At 41.6% G+C, this 21,939-nt stretch overlaps 1 protein-coding gene across 1 annotated transcript in view; it reads right to left on the bottom strand.

The window, feature by feature from the left end:
* The window catches only part of ADSS1 (adenylosuccinate synthase 1), a 31,042-nt gene extending 13,774 nt beyond the window's left edge, over positions 1–17,268 (bottom strand). The window contains exons 1-4 of the mRNA XM_064460891.1: positions 16,952–17,268; positions 2,702–2,804; positions 1,211–1,273; positions 318–368 (exon numbers count right to left, since the gene is read on the bottom strand). Of these exons, the coding sequence (XP_064316961.1) occupies positions 318–368; positions 1,211–1,273; positions 2,702–2,804; positions 16,952–17,137 (403 nt within the window). The 5' untranslated portion in view covers positions 17,138–17,268. The remainder of the gene's footprint in view (positions 1–317; positions 369–1,210; positions 1,274–2,701; positions 2,805–16,951) is intronic.
* Positions 17,269–21,939: the final 4,671 nt, after the last annotated feature.

The raw sequence follows: 21,939 nt of genomic DNA, 5'->3' as shown, positions 1-21,939 counted from the left end.
AGTGGGAGACCAAAAGAGAAAAACATTCCTTGAATCACAGACATCTATAATTTCACAACAAAGCGCCTTTGTTACCACTGACACTGCACAGGCCTCCTCATGTGAAAACAGAGCGAGTATTCCTTAACACTGTGAAAACATGTAAAGCCTCACTCTTTAGCGGATACAAATTCCATTGTTATGCTTCAGATACACAACACGTAAAGAAGCTGTATTAGATGAAATACATGACTGCTCGATGGAGTCATAATGTAGTTTAGCACCATGAGCTAAGCAATCATTTGTGAGGTGTTTTCCCCCCTTCAATCATCACTTACCTATATGTGCTCTATCTGATATAATCAGCCTTTTCTCCCAATCTTTTAAACCTGTCAGAAGATATAAAGAAAAGTAGGAGTTCAGCTGCGCTGATTGGTCAAACTTTGAGATTAGCTTTCAGTTTTAATGTGTCTTTCTTCTAGTTTATATAGAATCAGAGTCATAGAACAGTTTGGGTTGGAAGGGACCTTTAGAGGTTGTCTGGTCCAACCCCCATAGCTTCTTGTTAAGACCACAGACAAAATGAATAAAATATAAGTGAATATCAAATATCAACATTGATTTCATTAAAACTTTTCTCATTTTTTACTTTTTCAGCTTTCTCATTTGGTATGGACAAAGATATTCACTTCTTCTTAATGCCAGAATGCTGCGGCTTACATGCAATTCTTATTTAACGGAAGATTCCTGTTTAACTCACTATATGATAAATCATTTAAACTGCATTTGTGCCTCAGGAAATAGAGAATTTGTATATACAGAATCATAAAACAGTTTAAGATGTAAGGGACCTTACAAGGTCACCTGGTCCAAAGCCTCGCTCAAAGCAGAACCAACTGAGTCTATACTTGGGCACAAAAATGGGGACACACAAACATTGGGTTAAATCATCTCAATCTGAGGTCCTAGGGAGCTTTGCCACATGCTTTAGGATTTTATTTTCTATCTAATGTGGTATCAAATACCAGAAAACTCTCTGAAAACCCATGAACAGACTGCATTAAAAAATCTCTCTGAAGACACAATTCAACGTTTTAAATACTGTTTTCCTCATTAATTAAAATCCAGAATGTTATCACACCAAATATTTATGGTCAGAAACAAAGGCTGAAAAAACCCCCTCAACCTGGCTGCCAGTATAAAGAAAGGTTAAAAATTACTTGATACAAACCTTTCTTTTCATTCTTTTCAGCTTCTTCAAACAGGCCTGGTAAATGTATAACCACTCCATTACCTTTGGGAACATAAACGATTTATTTTAAAGCAAGAAATAAAATATACATTCTTAGGATGTAAGGCATGTAAACACTTGCTGTCTGAAACGTTATTTAAAAAGTAAGACTAAGTTTCTGACATTGCTTACAAAGTGATCCTGAGAACTTTGGGGATAAATCCTCATTTTGGGTAAGCAGCTACAAGCCTGCTAAAATCAGACAAACCAGAGCTTGCTTGTTTCAGATGTGAATGCCTGGCTGGCTCCAAAGCCAGCTGAGGTAAGCGGATTCTTGTCTTTGTTTGTGGTGGACTTTGCACCACAACTTCAGCCTCAATTGTTCACTGGTAACAGCTCAAAGAAGTCCACGGCGTTACAACACTGACAAGTCTGAGTGACAGTATTTAAATTTTCTTCAATAATCATGTATTTGTCTTAAACTGAGCTCAAACTAGTGCTGTAATACATTACCAATGCCTTCTCCCTGCTTTTGAGCTACAATTTAAAATCCACAAGCAATACAGAGCATTACTGATGAGATGTGGAAGATTACTGATGTAGTGGGCTGGAAACAGCTGCTGCTTCCGTCTTGGGAACATCAGAAATATCTGCAAAAGCCTGTCTCAGCCTAAATTTAGGATAACTTAAGGTATAGTCTTTACTAACTGACAAGGGAGTAAAGTGGAAAGCAAGACAATACACAATATTTAGCCGAGAGAGAAAATATGTTTTGTATATTTCAATTATCCATTTGGAAATCATCAAATGGAACAAAACTACAATGACAGTTCCATGACTCACTAAAACTCACACTCGTTTCTTGCACAGTCTGTATACATTTTTTCTGCCAGAAAAAATCATAATTTTGGACAAGTAAAAGGCTTAAGTTTGCATATCACTTAAATATGAGTTTAACACCCGGTAAGCAATGCAAACTTTTTATGATGCCATTTGCATTTAATATCTTTACAGTGATATACAACATCACCTTAAAGAGCTGATAATGTGAACAAAAAGGAGACCGGCTGATGACCTTCCAAGCAGAGCCCTGTATCCTGAGGCCTATTTCTGGAAAGCCAGTAAAGAGATGCCAGAGATAAAGCATATTATTTATTTAGCCTACATGCTGGGGTTTGTGTCCTCAAATAGCAGCATTTATGTTTCTGAAAGTATAAAAGGAGTGTACTAGTAGACAGTGGGATCCAAACTTGTACCATAAAGTATAAGAAGGAGGGGGTTCTTTCTTTCAGTTTTCTAGTAGCAGACACTAAAGTGACACTGAACATAAAATGACTTTTCATGTTAAAGCAGCAGTGAAATAAGACAAACGGCTGAAGCTAAAGCAAATCTGACAGTCACTATACATTCTTTGTTTGCTACTATAAACTATGGTTGCAGCTACCCACTATATAATATTATTTCATTTAGTAAGTTCCAAAATTGTCTTACCAATAAAAGAAATGGCCTTTGGATTAATGATGCCACTAGGAAATAGGTGAAAATCATATTCTTTCCCATCAACAACTACAGTATGGCCTGCGTTATTCCCACCCTGCAACGGAAAGAAACACCAGAAGATTAATGGTCTCATACCACTGCTCTAAACTCTCAGCAGATTTGACAAGATAATATTTTTTTATTTATATATTTATGTCTTAGGTTACTGATTTCTTCACCTTAGAGTTTCTTGAGATGCTGTGGTACTGTAAAAGGGGCTCAGAAAGAACAATCAGGGTGCTGAAGGATTTCAGCAGGACTGAGCAGAATTAGGAAGCAGAATGATAGCACGGAGCCAAGGCCAGACTGGGTCAGAGCAAGAGTAAATGCAGGAGTGGTGGCAGAAGCTAGAAGCAAACTGAAGCCTTCTCAGAACAAAACTGGATTGAACTGCCACCACAGTGTGCTGTCTCTGACATGCCTAGACTAGCCCATCTTTTTTGGGCATCTTCTGTGCATGGTCATTTCTTTAGTTAAGCCTACAATGCCCAATATTTCCTTCTGGGTGGAAACTCTTCCTGCCTGCCCACCCACAAACATCTACTGCTTCCCTAGGTGTTCAAGATGGAATGCCTGTACAGCGTTGGGAGCAAGTGCAGTCTTTGCAGCTTCACAGAATCTCCCTGTCAAGGGACGATCTTCCCAGTTAACACCACCACCCTTTTATGGAGTCTACGACAATGCATACCTCGTATGACTCTCTACCAGACCTGAGAATGGAAGCTGGCATTTTCCTCAAGAAAGTGATTTATCCCAAAAGGCTATAACAGAGCATCATGAGGCAATAACAAACTTGGGAAGAGGTGAGTAAATCAAGGTCACGAGTTGATTTGAATGGAAGCAGCCAAGTTTTGAAAATTAAAGGTCCTATTTTCTCAACAGGCTTAATGATTGTTGCTGTTCTGTGGTGGTACATCTTTTTCTCATGCTGATAAGGTTGGAAAATCTGACTACTTGTCTGCTCTGATGCTACAAGGTTTTCCGTTTTCCAAAATGATGACAAATCTTCACAGATTTGATATGAGGTCTGAATGATGTAGGTCTGGAATGAGGGCGTCTACTAGAAGGAGAACTGAGATTGTGTCTGGTAAGTTGCAAATAATGAAGAGTGTTGGCTGAATGAGTGGAGTTGTAACATGAAAACTCTAAGAATAGTAATTTATAACAATTAATATAACACACGTTCTTCCAGAGTTTCATTTACTTGTTTGCCCATTTGTTTGCATGTAATACACAGGAAAATAGCAACTGACAATCCTTTCAAAATGTGGATATACACTGAAACACAAACATTTAAAAAAATAAAAGATACAGGTTATAAAAAAATTCAAGTTCTTTTTTTAAGCAATATGGAGGGAAACATTAAGAAATATGCCTTTAATCTCATGTTTTGAAAGACAAGCTCAACAACGAGGTTTAAAAAGACAACCTACTAAGGGAGAGATGAGTGTAAGTTGTAACAGAAAAACTGGTACATGCAAAATTTCATTTGATTTAGCAAACTGCTGGGTGGCTCATCCTTGGGCTGGGAAGGACCTGCAGGTGTCTTGTTAATGCAGAGTTATAACTTCTCTAGAGAATCCTGAAGAAAGCAGAACCGTCCTGTGTATTTAGCTTGCCTTCCAGATATTATAAGCCAGTTGTAGGAACCTGAATCAAGATAAATGTATTGAACTTCACTGAAATTTATTAAGTCATGCAGGAGAGTCTTTTACATGATATTTAAGAGATCTGAGACTGGATGGATTGCACTGGTTGAAACACTAACTTACTTTATTATAGTGGTATCAAGCTTGAGAAACAGGCTAGTAACTTCTGAAACCATCAGCTTTCCTTTCCTGCTTGCCTGTAGATGATGGCAAGATGGAAACTTTAAAAGAATGAATTCCATCATTTAACACTAATTTAATCTCTGCTACAAACAAATATTTTCATGTTTTCTGAGAAAATGGGGAACCAGGCTTCTTCAAAAGTACTTGTTGTAACAGTAACAGTATAGTTACATCCTGCTTTTCTTAATCATGGAATCATAGAATCATTAAGGTTGGAAAAGACCTCTAGGATCATCAAGTACAACAGCCAACCCAACACCCCCAGGCCTTCTAAACCATGCCCTGAAGTGCCACATCTGCATGCTTTTTGACCACCCCCAGGGATGGTGACTCCACCACCTCTCTGGGCAGCCTGTTCCAGTGCCGGATCACTCTTGCAGTGAAGACATTTTTCCTAACATTGCATCTAAAGCTCCACATGAAAAAATGAAATCGGGCTTGAGGACTTACAATCTGAGATAACAGCAACTCCTAAATTATAGTCAGAAGTGTTTTCTTGTATCCTAAAATTTTAGAAGGTGTAGTATGAGAAAGTTTATGAAAAATAGTTTATAATTTTCATAACTTTTCTGAACTACTAAAACCCAGACAAATGCTGTTTCTTTCTTTAGCAAATGTTTAAAAAGGAACATTAATCAATCAGCCCTGAAAGCTGGCATACATGAAAAAATGCTGAAGCACAGAAACATCAGCAGATATGATACGTCCTTTAATTGCCAAAATCCCTGAATGCACTTTCATTCCCTCTGGACAGATAATATAAACCAGGAATTCAGTGACAGACCTTATAAAGCAGCACTCCTCTAATCTAAAGCCAATACTGACAGTATTGACAGTCTGTGTTTCCTAGATGAGTGTTTTCTGAGTATATTTTTACAGCTCAATTAATTACATTTTCACAAATATAATTAAAGTCATAGCAGAGCACTGAATTGCCCAACAGACGTGATCTAACTTGAAAAACATACCACTGGTCTGATGAGATACTCTCTATCTATTATCTGGTCATCTCAATAATTCCTCATGTTCAGTTTCATATTCTAACAGCACATTGGCAGTCTAATGGCTCAGATATTAAAGATACCTACTCCTTTTCTAATTTTACTTGAGTTCTAAGAGTCAATGTAGAGCCTATATGAGCCATTTCCTTTGCTAAAAAAGTATAAAGGGAACCTAAAAGCTTGTATGGCCTTGTTCTGAAGATTACACGATGAAAGGTGTATGGTACACTGCAACCATGTAAGCTCCCTTCTTTTCCTCAAATGGTATTTCATTGAAGGGGTCACCTACTGTCACCTAGTGACAGTATTCTCTGGACCCTCAGGATGCTTCCACTTGGACCAAGAAATCCTTGGTTTCTCTGCTTGGGCCTTGCTTCAAATGCAGCTCTGCATAATGAGCTTCCATTTAACATCCAGACCCAGCTCACAGAATCTCTGCTGTGCAGCACTGATTTCACTTGAATTTTATGTGTCTTTCATCATTTGCACCTTCCCAGGTCTCTAGAGATGGTATCTGCCTTCTTTTGTGGTTCTTCAAAAACTTCTCTAATGAAGGGAATGTTAAGGCAACACCTTCTGAAAATTAATCACCAGTGCCACTTTGGCATCATCTGTATTGCGAAATGATGGTATGACCAGCAATAACAATTAACATTCGCTTCCAAAATCTGGGAAGCCTGGGCACTCCCACCAAGCCACTCTGGTGTGGGAAGTTCTGTCCTGAAGAAGAAACTGTTAGGGGAGCTGCTGAAGCTCCAAAATGCTGTGAGCGCAACTGGGATGACAGCAGTGTCTTGAACACTAACATCCACTTCAGCCTGAAACCTGCTGCTCCTGCAGTGACTGGAACATGTTCAGCAGCACAAGTGCCTCCTGGTAAGCCATTTTAATCTCTAGTGACTCTATTAAAACTGTACCAAATGCAGGAAACCTACCAGGTGCAGGTGACTGGGTCTATTAGCTACAGCAAACTGCAGCATGAAGTGGGACTTAAGAACTACAAAGTATTAAGTGGGCCAAAGACAACATGATCAATATCTTACTATAGCAATAAAAAGACCTAAATGTCATTTAGGAAGCTCGTCTCCAGAGAGCACACAAAAAAATCTGCCTTTTGTGGCACTGCCTAGATAAGGAATACGTTTTGACTGTGTAGCCATGGCGTTTGTTCTTCGTATCAGCTATCTGAAAGCTTCAGAGGGGATAAATGCTTGTTTCTAACAGTATTTGGTAGGTGTTAAAGTTCTTGACATTTAAATCAGGCACCTAAGAAAAAGTAACTTTCATTGAAGTAATTCATAGCCTGTAGTGGAAAACTAGCATTCAGCCTTTTGAAAGTACCTACATTGCTTAACAAATTAGTTTTTATTAACTTTGAAAACACTAGAAGTTGAGGTGCTATTAAAGGCATTAAATATGTCTAATTTAAATATATTTTGCTCTACTGTCTTGTGGTGCTTCAAGCTATAACCCCTTTCGTCTAAAATGCAGCAGGCCACCACCAACGTGGTTTAAATTCAACAACCTAAAATTCCAGGCTGGAAAACAGCCTAAGTTAATGGAAAGAGTTACAATGTGTTGTTTTCAATAGTTAAACAAAAGGGAACACACTAGGCATTATTTTAGAGCAGAGTAATCCTGTATGGTGAGGTTTCATTGTTGGGTTTGGGTTTTAATTATTTTTAAAGAATGTTTAATTTGGACTGAAATAAAAATGTTATTTTTTTCCAGGGAGATTTGCATCTGTATTTTCAGACTTCTAATAATCAAAGTGTAAAGTTACATGCTGGCTCTGTACCAGAAACTGCTAAAGGAATTTAAGCTGCCTTATAAAACATCCAAATGTTTTTTTCAAGTACACTATTTAAAAGGAAAATAATTTTCCAAGCTTTTTATGTGCTGCCTTTCTGAGATATTGTATTCTTGCACTGAAGTGATGTACTTGATTACTATTCTATAGCATGTGAACACGAGTACTGTATCAATACACTAAAATTGAGAAGCTATTCCATTTTACCAGTGTTAACAGCTGTATGCTTATGTAAATACTATCTTTCAGGGAATTAATAATTATTATGAACAGGTTGGCAGAGGAGAACACATAGTATTTATCTTGTTAGTAGAGCTTAAAAAAGATGAAGAAACAAATCCACTTTCCAAAATGCTCAGCCATTTCAAGGCTGATGTATTGCTCTGCGTTGTTTTTTTTTTTAAATCACCTCTTCTATTCTCCGTAGCTGAAACATCCCAAGGTAGAAACAGGATTTCTATTCAGAGCAGCAGTGAGGCTGTTCAGTACCTGCAGCAGGAACTCCTTCTGCCCAGCTAGCCTCATGATACATGTTTGAATAGAAATTAAATGTGTCCTGATGCTCAGGTGTGCTCGTGCCCGCTCTGTCAGCCAGGTAGTGTGCAAGAGACTGCATTCTGCACATGCGGGAGGAGTGCGTTCAGATGCTCTGCTGGTTTCCACTGCTTAGCACATCTTTCGTTTGCTCATTGCTGCCCACAATGCCCAAAAATAACTTGATTAACAAACTAAATTGATATGAAAAAAGTCACCAGAGCATATATAAAATGCCTTAAAACCTGATAGTTGCATACTATACCTAGAGGGTGAACGCAAAACAGGTATGTTTCTGATGGGTCCCACAGTGATCCATTCTCACTCTCTTCCAGTTAGCAATGCTAATCAATGCAATGGGGAAAAAATAAAAGCCCGTTATTGGAGATCTGCAGCCGACACAACTATCGTCTGAGCGGTGTACCAGCAGTACGCAGCAGTCTGAGCTCCTTAGCCACTGGTGTGCAGTGAATGTACAAAACATCATGACCAGGTTTAGAATAAATGAATTAGAAACAACAAGACTGGCCAAACCTTGGACAGGAGATATCTATGCTAGGAAGCACATGGAGGTGTCTGAACAGTTTTGGTGCTGGCTGATATGCCTAAGGCAAACCTCGCATGTATAAATGGGAATATTGAGTAGGAGTAAGGAGATTGTATTACCTCTCCTTTTGGCAGTGGTGCAACTGCTACAAGAATACTGTGTCCTTGGTACTCGGACAAGATTACAAGATGATCCCCTCTGGCATTATAATCTATGAATTTCTAATCTATGAATTGGAATACCAGCTACAAATCAGCAGTTTGGGAAGTCTGCAACTGAAAACAAATGCTATGATCCCCCTCTGTCTCTTCATTGTACGTGTCCCAGCTCTGCTCATTCCATCCATCAATGAAGCAAAACATTTTCTGAAATTCAACTGCACCAAGTAAGTCTCATCATACTATGAAACAGACTATAAAGTACTGCACCTTTATTGTCTGGATTGAGTAATTTTCTTCCATTTCAAGCATTTCATAGGTGATTCTGAATAAAGAAGGAGCGTTTTTACATAAATTGTTTCTTCTTTCTCTTTACAATTTAATTAACAATTAACTTACATCAGCAACTGCCTGGAACTAACTTGAATAAATATAGCTAATAAATATTAACAGCTTAACTGGCTTTGACATGAACTTTGTAATAATATAAATCCATTGCCTTTCATGGTATTTCTCTTGATTTACACCATTGCAAATGAGTTTAGAACATCATCGATTTAAAAAAAAAAATCCAACACAGTCAAATGCAATGCATTAAGTGCTTTGAACTCTCAGACCCTTAGACACAATGTCACAAAATCACCTGTGTGTGAAAGCTTTTGTCAGATGACTGCAGGTGCTGTACATTCTGGTTGGGAGGTTGCTGCCATAGGTGCTTGTTATAGTTTCCTTTAGTGAAGTCTTTTTCTTGATATTTTCTCCAGTTACACTATCTCCTGATAGCACCCTACTCACCCCAACTCAGTTCCAAGAAGTGGATCATAACTTTTTCTTTTAACCCAAGCCACTGAAAAGAGCTGGGTTAGGGAATTATCAGAAGTATACTTAGACCAAAAAAACTGAGGGAGCAGTGATTTTTAAAGCTACAGTGGTGCAACTATTTATCTCCTGGCACCAATCATCATCAGCCAAATCTAGTTTGCCTTGCTCTTCTTCCCAAAGATGATGTTTGCAATAACGGTTTCAAATAAGAACAACTCTGCATAGAACTGCTATGTCCGGTTCCTACATCTGTTCAAGTGTGTTCCTGCTGTGTCCCTTCTCGCTGTCTCACAGAATGAGCAAAATCCACAGGATCCCACCTTCCCCATTAAAATAGTGGTCTCTTCAAAAACCCTTGAGTTCCCATGGAAGGAGACATTCTAATGAGATATTTAGTATTATTATAAACACAAACACTCTTGAGAAGAGCTAAGCAAAACTTTTGACCTTTTAAAGACATACATAAAATTACTTCTAGCGCAACTATAAAAACCTGAAGCTTATATAATATTTGCACTAATGTAGTATTATTCCTTTACGACAAATGAAAAGTGACCCTAACTTATATGGATACCTTGGTCTTCCTAAGCATCTGAAAAGCACAACTGGAAAAGCCAGGTCTAATTCAACTCAGGTTTTAAACAGCAGTCAGCGTAGCCAAACTAGACACACTTTCTAATTATTTTCTCTCAAACTGAATTTAAAGTCTTGTCGAACCATGTAAAAACAACCTACTAGGACAGACCACTACAACAAAACATGCACTGAACTCCAGCACAAGATGAAAACAAAATAGCAAATTCAAGGTACATTGATAGAAAATGCCATAGTGGAAAAAGCATTCTGACTATGTCAGCAGAATCCTAAAATAAAGGAAAACACACATGAAAAACCTAGACACGTTTGCTCATCTTTAGTCCTCTCTTCTGAAGAAGTGCAGTCATGTCCCTGTGGGAAGTAATATGATCCAAGGATATGAACATAACTTTTCTTATATCTGTAAACAAGTTAACAACTGCTAGTGAGTTACAACACAAATGAAAAAGAACAGATGTCATTTCAGCTTAATTTTCAGCTGCTTTCTTTTGATGCTTGTAGAGGATAATAAATTTATCAGGCTTTATAAAGAGGATTGAAAATTAAGCTTGCTTTCTTATGGAGATTTGGAAACTTTAAACCTGACCTTCTCATACAGTATTTATAATCCTGGTGGTCCTGAGATGATCTCGCTGATGCCCAAAGGAGAGGCTGGTTTAAAATAGCAATGTTACCATGACGTTCTGCAGCCGAAAATGATATAGTGTAGAATGTAAGTATGTATAAGCAAAATGAAAAATAAAATTGGATAAAATACCTTGTAAGTGTCAGATTGCTGTAAAAAAGTTTCAGTTTTGAAAGGGTTTTATTGCAGCTTATGCTTGCACTTAATGAACTCTCTCCTCTGTTGAATAGCAAATTAAAACCTACTTGCTTTTCTACAGGGAATCCTGAAAAAAATTACTTAGAAAGAAATATGCCTGTATGAATGAACATGTATGTGTAAATGGGATTATCAATCTTCCCAAACACTGGAGAAATCAGAAATGACGGTCCTGCAGTCACTGCACACTCATGACTCCAAGGTCATCAATCTCTCCACTGAAGATCATCAAGCACTAAATCATTAGGAGATTAAAGTCTTTACATGCTACTTTATCCTGTTGGGAGAAATTATACTAAATATCAGGGTTAAATCTCACTGAAAGGAGAGCAACATGATACATACACACAGAGAAAAACAGTAGCCAACAAGCCCCTGTAACGCCACGTAATCATCACACAGAACTGCCCTAATTTAATCCCCTTTGCAAACAGTTCCAGCAGCCCACAATCAATAGAGACAGTCACAATGCGTGGCTGCTTTGCCCTGCCATGTCAGCAGCACAAGATGAACAAAGGAATCTGCCCTGCCTCGCACCTAAACCACCGAGAAAAACGTCTCGTCTGGCATTTCTGCCACGTTTGGTTTTTATTATTCAATCACTTGCCCGCAGGATATTCCTTTGCATTCCTAAAAGTATCATTGCTAATATATATGGTATTTACTTTGCATTCATCAGAACACTCGGACAAGGCAATAAGGAAACTGGCAACAATATGCAACCGTTATTTGTATTCTAAGTGTTGGGCACGCCCCTTCACCCTCTCCTAGATTGTTCTCTAATGTTGCAATGATAGCTCAACCCCAAAACGTTGCTAGGCTTTTCTTACTGGTTAGCCCTTCTCAACCTTCTTTGTTAACACCCACTACACCAAGAAAACTAGCCACTCGGCAACCTTGATGTATGACTTGGTTAAATCTCTTGGGTCCAAATGACTGCAAACTACTCAACCACGAACGACCTTAACAGCAAGTTTTTTTCTGGTACCTTTTTCAACCTCCTCAGCTTTTCTTCAGTATTAACATCAACTGTAATTTTTGTCCATCTGTCTCAGGTCAGATGATCCCTTTTAAAACCAAAGCAGTTCTTCACATGAAAGCATACTGACATGGACAGAGGAAGTGTTTTAAAAAGTGATTGCATATTTAGCGAAAAATAAAAGCCCATTAATATGAAAAGCTTAAGAAATCTAATAACAGCTCTTCTTATTGCAATCACATTCTTACAGTTTGGTGTTGTTTCTTCAATGCCAGTTCTTAAGGGAAGGCTGATAACATCAGGCAGTTTGTTTCCAGACTTCCAGAAGGCAGAATTGTCACAGGTCTGACACATCCAGCATTGTCATGGGCAACGCTGGAACAGCAGTGCCAAAGGAAGGCTTGAAAAGTCTTGAAAACTATCTTGGACTAGACCCTGCTCCTGAATCATTGCCACTGGTTTTGTTATGGAGTGAAGAAAAGACCTGCATTTGTGCTGAAACTGTTTTACCAATCTATTCAGTAACCGAGATCAAACCCGCTGCAGGTAATGATTATTATCACACAGGCTCCGCTAATTTATTAGCAATGTTTTTTGCATCTTTCACACTGAGCTTTTGGAAAATCTTTTCCTCTTTCCTCCCCTTCAATTTTTTTTTTTATAATTTTGTTTATGGGGTATTTTTCCTACGGTCCTTTTGGATGTTTTGTTGAAAAACAATTTATTGCACGAGAAAACTTCATCAGGAAAAGCAGATTTGTTTACTCTCTGTCACAACAGGAGTTCTTAACATCCTTGGCACACACCTAAATTATAAGAAAACGTCTCCATATATGGCAGGTACTTCTCCTACCACATATGACAGTGCACGTTAGTTCCTTTTGCATTCACACCCATACAGAATTGTACAGTAAACATGTTCAGTGAAAAGTTATTGCAAGTATACCTTTCGTAGTCATAGCTTAAGGAAACAGCCAGAGCTGGATGACCACCAGCCCTCAGTTAACTGTGGACTTACTACAGCCCTTCTATATATGACTTTTTGGGAACAGCTTAGTTTAAGTAGTGCCTCTGGAGGCTCATTACCTCAGCAGTTGCCACAGTTGACTATTTGTTTGATCGTGCTCCAAAACATTTCTGAGAAATTATCTAATTAAAACCCAGGTAGGTAAAACCAGCCACGAGCTCTAGTTTTGAAGGTGGCCATACAACGTGTGAGGTGATGTGAGAAACATACAGCTGGAATGAGACCTACAACTGAAGAAATCATGATCTGAAGCCATGTTTTGAACAATGCCGAACCTCTTCATTAGTATATGTATCCAAATTACTTAAGCTTACATTAGGACTTCCTGTTCTATGACAAGATGCTAAGAGGCTAGGTAAAAAGCAAACTTCCCTCCTTATGTCTGATATTCTAACCAGTTAAAAGCTTTAAACACACAAAACCGGCTTTTAAAGGGAACATCACAATGAAACATTTGCAGATAAACTCTTTGATTGCACACTTCCCTGAAAATACACCAGGGATTAGAAGTATTGCACAGCATAATGTAACAGTTCTAGGCCCCAGGAGGCCACAATCAGAAAGAAACATTAGCCTCTAACATTCTGCTTCATTCATTCAGCCTTTGCTTGCTGAAAAAGCAATTCAGAGGAAAAGTGTTCTTGATGTTTTCCATTAATAACCTGAACTTTGAGAAACCTACTCAGTTCCTTAACAGCCCCAAACTGCCTGTTGTTATTCATTTATTTAGAAATACCTTTTCTGCTTGTTTATATGTGTGCCCGTGTAGTTGGTATTTTAATGAAAGCAGCCTGTTAAAAGTTTTGTTCAGCATCATCTATGAGAATATACAGAGTTCTTTTACCCTATTGGAACACCTTCTTTCACAAAGAATGATTCAACTATACAGGTTAAATGAAATAAATTACTTCAGGTGAACTAAGATTTCACATTTAAATTGTGTCACATATTTCGGTGTCACTAACTGAAAAATTAAGTGGTTTGTGGCATGTACCTAATTCGTTTGGACTTAGACTGTGTATCAACTAAGTGCTGAGAAAGACTGAAACATAATCAACAAATTGAGACTTCAATTCATGTGAAATTTAATTTTTTCTAAGCTTTCAGAATTAAGAGGCTGGGATTTTAATGCAGAATTTTCTTTATTTAATGTATTTTGAAGCTTCCCTTGTGCCTGTTACGGGCTTCTTATTCCCATTTGCCTGCTTGCCTTTCCAGTATCCCAGGAAATATAATTTCATTTCCTCTGTAGCAATCCTCTGTAGCTGTCACAGATCTTTTCTCACAAAATCAACACATTAAAAATACTTAAGGAACATTTAATGAAAATTATTTATTTTCATAGAAATATTAGGGAACTACTATTTTGAGAAAGCTCTTCAAAATCAAATTTGCCCCTGAATTGAAATTCCTATTCAGAAAGGGGGGGACACATACACACAACACACACACACCACTCTTAAAAAACGTTAGCTCAAAGAGTATTCTAGCACGATGAAGAATTAATCTAGTTGAGACATTGTTTATGTCAAATACCCCCTTTCAGACATTCATTTTCTGGCTTTCCCTACTTTCATTTCGCTGAGGACTAAAACAAGCTGCTGAGCACTGTTTCCATCAATGTCTCAGAAAATGGAGTGGATGGGAAATAACCTTGTCAATCATCATATTCTAAAACACCAAAAAATTCCTGAACAGAACTTTTTCTGATGTTTCTCTAAAGTCTCTAATGAGGGAGACCTCCAGAGTTTCTTGTTTAAGCAATCTCTTCTAGCACACAAATGCTATTGCACTAAGCAAGTTTTTCTTAGTTTCTAGGAGGAATGTGAAGCAAACAAGATTCTGGTCCAAACACTGACGTTTTTCATGGCAATACACAGCATTAACAAAGTCCCTCTCAAGCTGATTATGCCTATAAACTGATGACCTACCATTTTAACACTAGAGAACCCATTAGTACTGTTCACACGCTTAGATACGTGCACATCTTTCCTAAACCTTAACAGTCCCATCTGAGTTCTAACAGAGGCAAAAAAATCACTTATCTACTTGCATGACTGGCTTTGAAAATGTGAAATATTAAATTATTAAAATGGCATCTTTTCAAAAAGCATGCCACTTCTCACTTAAGTTGTACAATTTTTGCTACTCAGAGGTAAATCATTACTCATATTTTCTCTTTTAAATGTTTTATATTCTTCCCTAAACTAATCCTGAAGACACTTCCATTGAATCAGGGTATTAGTAATCCTATTGTAGTCTCACACACACAGTGTGTATGTGGGTGTACCAGTGAATGCTATTCTGAAGAGAATCCAGAGCTCTTCTAGATCCACCTGCCTTCCATCCATGCCGGTCTCATCACCTGGCTACAGAAAGATGATCTAGATGTGCCCGGCAGCATATTAAGCCATCTAAGCCATCTAGCCTGTTGCTAACACACTAACCCTTCTGCCACGCTCATGCATGCCAAGCCCTGTATCCTTCAAAGGATATTCTGAGGCTGCAACTGGGGGCCATGCCTGCAAGTAAGTTCGCTGGATGGACAGCAAATCCGTCTTGAAAGCAGCCTCAGGGCATCCCTCAAAACAGGGTCTAAAAAGAACCAATATGGCTTCTTGCAGTAATAACAATAAACCCAGGAGAAAGCACTGTTTGACTGGGGCCTACATGAAATGCTCCTCCTCAGCTACAGCTTTTAAATTTTGTTACCTCACCAGAGCAAATGAGACCTGTGTTTAAATTCCTACCAACAACTCATGAGGGCGGGTGAGGAAGAAATAAGTACGGAAAAGTAGTCCTGATAATACATATTCATTAGCTAACTTTTGCACAGAAACTTCTCCCCAAGGTGATCCAAGATCTTGGGAGTTTAATGTCCCAGTTGAAAATACTTCCTTCACCCTCTAAATATTTAACTCTTATGACATTTATTTACATAATATACTTAATTACACAAACGTCCTTGGATTTATCATCTCAGATTCAAGGATATCTGTAGCTTTTCAGTAGCTATCATGTATTTTAAAGCAGAATAAATTTCATGGTACATACCGACTGAGCTGGACTAAGCTGACTACTTATGAATGCAGTCACAAGGGCAGATTATTAGCTGTATTGGTTTAATATGTTCATAATTAGCATTTGAAAACAGTTCTTTTAAAAGTTATTACTGTTATTTGGGATCACCTTTGCGTCTAATTTGGTTTACACCAGCCAAATAGATCTCTTTGAGAATCCTTGCACTATATTCAAATCAAAATTACATATAAGCAAGGCCACGTAAGACATTCCCTGTTTTCACCAAAGTGTTTAAATATTGTACTTTTATGTAACTTTTTTTTTTTCCCCCATTTTACTCACGCTCCATTTTGGAATATTTTTAGAATAAACTTCCAGGCGTTTTGCAGGGAACCCAACCCGCCCATCCAAAACAGCCCCTGCAGCAAAACTCAGGAAAACTCATGAGGTTTATCAGCTGCTGGTCTTCAAGCCGGGTCACGACGCGATGCTCCCAGAGCAGCAACAGGCCCGGCGCACCCTGCCAGGCGGGGTTATACCCTCGCAAGCGCTGGCCCTGCGCAGGCCCGGGGCTCTGCTCCCGGGGAGCGCGGCGCCGGCAGCCTCCCGCCCGGGCAGCAAGCGGGCCGTCCCCCCCGCCCGCCGGCACCTCGGGATCTTGTGTCGCTTATCGTGAAGGGTCAGCTATTTATATTTATAGTTCAGGGCTTTTGCTTTCCTAGTGGCATTTCGAGGCGAAGCCGGGGGGGTTGGGGGGAGCATGGCTGCCCACCGGGGCACGCTGCGTCCCACTGCGGGAAGGGGAGAGCGGGGACGAGGAGGAACAGGAAGAAAACTAACCGGAGCGAGGAGCGGCAGAAGATGAAGCAGGGGGGCGGGGGGAGAAGAGGGGGAGCAGCATGGGGGAGAACGGGGGGGGGGGGGGGGACGGACCCGCGAGGGAAGGAGGGTGCTGGGCCGAGGGGAGCGGAGCGGGGGTAAAGCGGGGGCCGAGAGCACGGAACGCGGGGCGGGGGAGCGGCGGGCAGAGCCGGCCCGGCCCGGCACCCACCTGGCACCGGCACACAATGTCCGACTCGGTGGCCAGCAGGTCGACCACCTTGCCCTTGCCTTCGTCCCCCCACTGCGCCCCCAGCACCACCGTCACTTTGTTACCGCCCGGCTCGCTGCGCGCCCGCTTCAGCCCGCCGCCGCCGGGGTGGCTGCTGCGGTCGTTGGACGCTCGGGTCCCCGACATGGTGGGTGGGTGCGTGGGAGGGTGGCTGGAGCCGCCGCCTCGCTCTGCCGCGCTCCCGCGCCGCCGCCGCCGAGCCCAGCCCCTGCGCGCTGCCCGCGCCGCGCCGCCGCCGCCCGCCTTTAACGGCGCCGCCGCCGCCCGCCCCGCGCGGCGCGCTGACGTGCGGGTCCGGCTGCCCCACCGGCCGCGGCCGCGCTCACACGGGCGCCTCACGCACACACACGGTCTCCTCACGCAGTCTCCTCACAGACACGCACGGTCTCCTCACACGCCCACACGCAGCCTCCGAGGCACTGGGGCTGTGGCACTGGGGCACGCGCAGTCCGGAGGCACGCGTGTGACCAAGGCACCTCAGAGGGACGTGGGTCTGTGTCACCCTCAGACACACTTCTCTGAGGCAGCCAGGCCTGTGACACAGGCACAGACAGACAGACGTCGGGCTGGGTCACGCGGGGCTGTGTCGCGGTGAGGCTCGCTCACGCGCTGGCCTGAGGCATGCGGCTGTGCCACACTGGCACAGGGCTGAGGAGCGGCTGCGAGGTGGAGAGGCACAGCATGTGGGTCTGAGGCCCGGGGGGGCCACAGACACCTGTGTCGTCCTGGGTGCAGAACTGCCACTGTGAGGTGCACGAGCAGTGCGGAGGTGTGCGTGACAGTCACAGCGAGACTGACCCTTAGCCTGTCTCTTGGTCTTGGGCACAGGGACTGCGTCGCTGTGAGACACACTCAGTCCTGAGGTGTGCGAGCCTGTGTCACTGCCAGTCAGGCAGACACTGGCCTGAGGAACACGGGCCACTGTTGCTGCGAGACAGATGTTGCTCTGAGGCATTTGGGACTGTCGCTGTCAGAATTGCACACAGAATTGCACACGCAGAGTAGCTTGACACGAGCACCGGTACGCTCACAGTGCCCTGTGGTACGTAACAGCAGAAGGACAGGCACACAGGCTGCTCCAGCACACGCAGGTCATGAGACACAAACATCCACCCGCTGGCCCGAGGAACACGGGCAGGCACACTTTGGGTTTGACAGACACACATGCTAGCCTAAAATACATAAAATTGTTGCTACTGAACTGGCACATACCCCGCTGACAGACACAGACATATCCTGTCCTGGTGGCCTGAGACACCCGAGACCATTTTGGTGAGGCAGGCGTGCACACCCACATACACTCACTTGCTGACCTGAAAAAACACAGGACTGTCACTGTGATACAAATAAACAAGTGAGGCGCGTGGAGCTGTGTCACAGGGACAGATTTACGTGCCCGCTTCCCTGGTGTGACAGGCAAACAGACGGTGCCTGGCATTCATAACCCCTTCCCTTTGGAAGAGCCGTATGCTAGGCTTGACTTTTTCTGTAACACTTGTCCTCTAGCTCCAGGCATGTGGCACCATGTCCTTAAAAAAGCAGTGTGAAAAATGTAAGCTTACAGACTAGCCTGAGGCACATGCAGCTGTGGTAGTACAAGGCATATATATGCACATACGTGCCTGCACGCACACACGTGCACAGAAGCAAAGCACCAGCAGAACATAACAGGTTGCAGCTTCAGACAGGAGGAACTGCCCCAGCTGCTGCTTGCATGCTCCTCCCGGCAAATGCACGTGTGTGATTCCTACCGAGAGAGCAAGTGACAGAAATTCAGCATTTTCGAGTGACACATTCCATCTCTCACACTGTGGCTCGGATGAGATACCATGACATATATAAGATCACACAAACGCGCTGTGGACACAGTTGTCAAGATGCAGAAAGGTACTCGTACAATCTGTTACTCTGGTATAAGGATGAAAAGAAGGTACTGGAATACTCAAATGAACTCCTGAGAAAAATAAAAATACAGCAGCATGTACAGCCCATTTCAAATGTGCATGTGTGGGCTCTGTGTGCATGTATGCATCTACCCATGTGTATACACATACATGTATGTTTATGTATGTGCCTGTATAAAAATAGAACAGAATCCAGACTCCAGCACCTTCTACGCATTCCTGGTGGCAAATGGAGCAGGCATTTGCTCTACTTCATTTCTAGCATTCACTCTGGGAAAAGGAGGTAGGGATTTAACACTTTGTATGCTCCAGCTGAACATTTAGCATCGATCAGTGGAGGTGATAGATATGGAAGAGAAGACTGTAATGGAGCTTCTGATGTTTGAGCATAGTTTCCCCTGCTATTGCAGTCAACTAAATTGTACAACACCTTGCTGTTCCTACTGAATGCACTCAGTTCTAGTTAGAAACCTCTGCTAATTTCCAGCCTTCTAGCCAATTTATATCCATATGTTCTGGGCTGATGTTGCCATTTAGTTTAAGTACTTCTTCCTCTCCCTTTCCTGTGTTTATATTTATAGAAAGAATTACATTCAGTCTCTGGCTTTGTTCTGCTCAGCAGAACTCTTCTCCTCTAAAGTCCGGTCCTCAATTTGCTGGTCGTGCTCATCTGCCTGCCCTGCACCTGTTCTGAATTTGGTTCATGTTTCTTGATTTTGGGCAGCTAGAATTGTACACTGTGGTCCACACCAAGTTCCCTGCTACCCTCTACACAGGAATTAATGTCTTCTCAATTTCAGCTGGAAATACCTCACCTAAGACATCCCTGGACTTGTCAAATTTCACATACGTGATGAAAGTCAGCTCCTCTTCCACACTTCTTCACTGCACTGCTGGGATCTCATGTGCTGAAATGCTGCTGCCCCTTTCTGCCTTTGGCACTTCACATGCACAATACAGCTACTTGGCATTTCACGTACATGGTCACAGCCAGATGCCACGCACAATCTAACATGGCCTGCAAAACAAGCCTCCAGCTTGGGTTCCAGAATACTGCATTATAGAATTTTAACTTTTACTTTTATTTTTACTATTTTTTCAGTTGTATGGATGAAAAGTTACTGTGAAGTCTTCAAGATGTTTGGTTCCTGTGGTCTAATATGCACTAAATGTCTGCTCACAACTCCTCCAGCGTAGGCTTTACGCCAAACCCTTTGGGCTTCTTGCGCTGGTACCAGCCAGTCCAGAGGTGCCCAGTGTCCCAGACCAGTTGAGCTTGAAGTTGTTCCACCTGACATGGGAACAGCCAGCACTGGCTGTGTTTGTCTTCACAGCCACACATGCAGCAGCTTGTGGACCACATCTGAAAAACTTCTGCACTGGTCTATCATCTCCTCAATTATTTACAGCCAGCCTGGTCCTGCTATACAACAGAAATTCTGGTTGATGACTTAAACTTCTCTTTACCTGATACTGTAGCCCCCTTTGTAATTGTAGTCACCCCATACACCGCACGACACTGAGTCCATGTCTACTGCATTTGGTCTGCCTTGATATTTGGCAAAGGAAGCCAGTGCCAGAGTGATCTGTTTCAACTTTTGCTCATCCCTTTTGTACTTTACCCCAACTTCTTTCCCCTCCAGGCTTTTATTTCAAAATTGCCTTGAAAACTTTCCCTACTCTTCCATCAAATCTTTAGATTCTTTTGCTGTGTAATAACATAATCATTTTGTCCATTAAATAATAAAAATGATGTCACCTTGTTGTGGAATAAGTATTTGTCAGGCATTATGTTTACGGTTGTTTTCACAATTTGAAAACATGATCACCAAGAACAGCAAAATGTAGCCGTGCTGTCACTCAGTTCCCTTACACACACACTAATTCTCTTCAAAACTGTTGGCTTGCGAGTCAGCTCCACACAACTAGAGCATAACGATACCCTTTGGTGCAAGAAATACATATTCCTGGTGCTGTTCCTCTGCAGGAGAAGCTGTATACAGCTACATTTTGAAGGCAGGGAGGATCCCAGGATTGTATTTATTATTATTTGTATGGCATTTAGCATTGCCATTCTTGCATGGCTTTTTTTCTCTCTTTATGATACTCCACACCTATAGGCGTAGGAACTCAAATCTTTTTCCAGGGTAATGCTGTTGCTGTTCTTTTGGTTGGTTGGTTGGTTTTTGGTTATGCTCTATCTGGTTTTTTTTGAAAGCAAATCATCCTGTCGTGGCTACATGTAAATTGCCCTCCTTAAGGACAGCTCACAGCCACAAAGAAGATATTAATAACTTTCATGTATCTTCAAAGTGACTGGCCTGGTGGAAATCTCTGCATTTTGTTTGTGCAAAGAAAGGTGGTTTCTCTGCTCTTAATAGCCAGAAAGTATTCTAACGTATTCTGGGGTTTTCTCCTTATGTTATTATGTTATTTCAGATGTAGCAAACTTAGAAATTTTTTAATGTTCTCTTCATCATTTCTGTAATTGGATCCACTGTCCTTCTGAGATGGCCAGAAACTCCAGTTGCATTTTCTTTCCAGTGGCAAAAATGTCAAACCTTCCATTTGGAGAACAAGTTTGATGAGGGGTGGCTGAGGAAGCTGGGGTTGTTTAGTTTGGAGAAGAGGAGGCAGAGGGAGACCTCATCGCTCTCTACAACTACCTAAAAGGAGGTTGTAGCGAGGCGGGGGTTGGTCTCTTGACCCTAGTAACAAGTGGTAGGACAAGAGGAAATGGCCTCAAGTTGCACCAGGAGAGGTTTAGACTGGATATTAGGAAAAATTTATTTGCTGCAAGAGTGGTCAGGCATTGGCACAGGCTGCCCAGAGAGGTGGTGGGGTCACCATGCCTGGAGGTGGTCAAAAAATGTGTAGATGTGGCACTTCAGGGAGGCATGGTGGTGTTGGGTTGATGGTTGGATTTAATGATCCTAGAGGTCTTTTCCAACCTTAATAGTTCCATGATTCTATGATTTCTGTAAACTGTTTTACATGAAAAAATTACTGAACACTGCAAGCAAA

The sequence above is a fragment of the Phalacrocorax carbo genome, chromosome 9 (genome assembly GCF_963921805.1).
Source record: "Phalacrocorax carbo chromosome 9, bPhaCar2.1, whole genome shotgun sequence".
NCBI classification, from domain to species: Eukaryota; Metazoa; Chordata; class Aves; order Suliformes; family Phalacrocoracidae; genus Phalacrocorax; species Phalacrocorax carbo.
The sequence above is the reverse complement of the archived record's forward strand: the minus strand, read 5'-3'. Positions and strand labels throughout refer to the sequence as shown.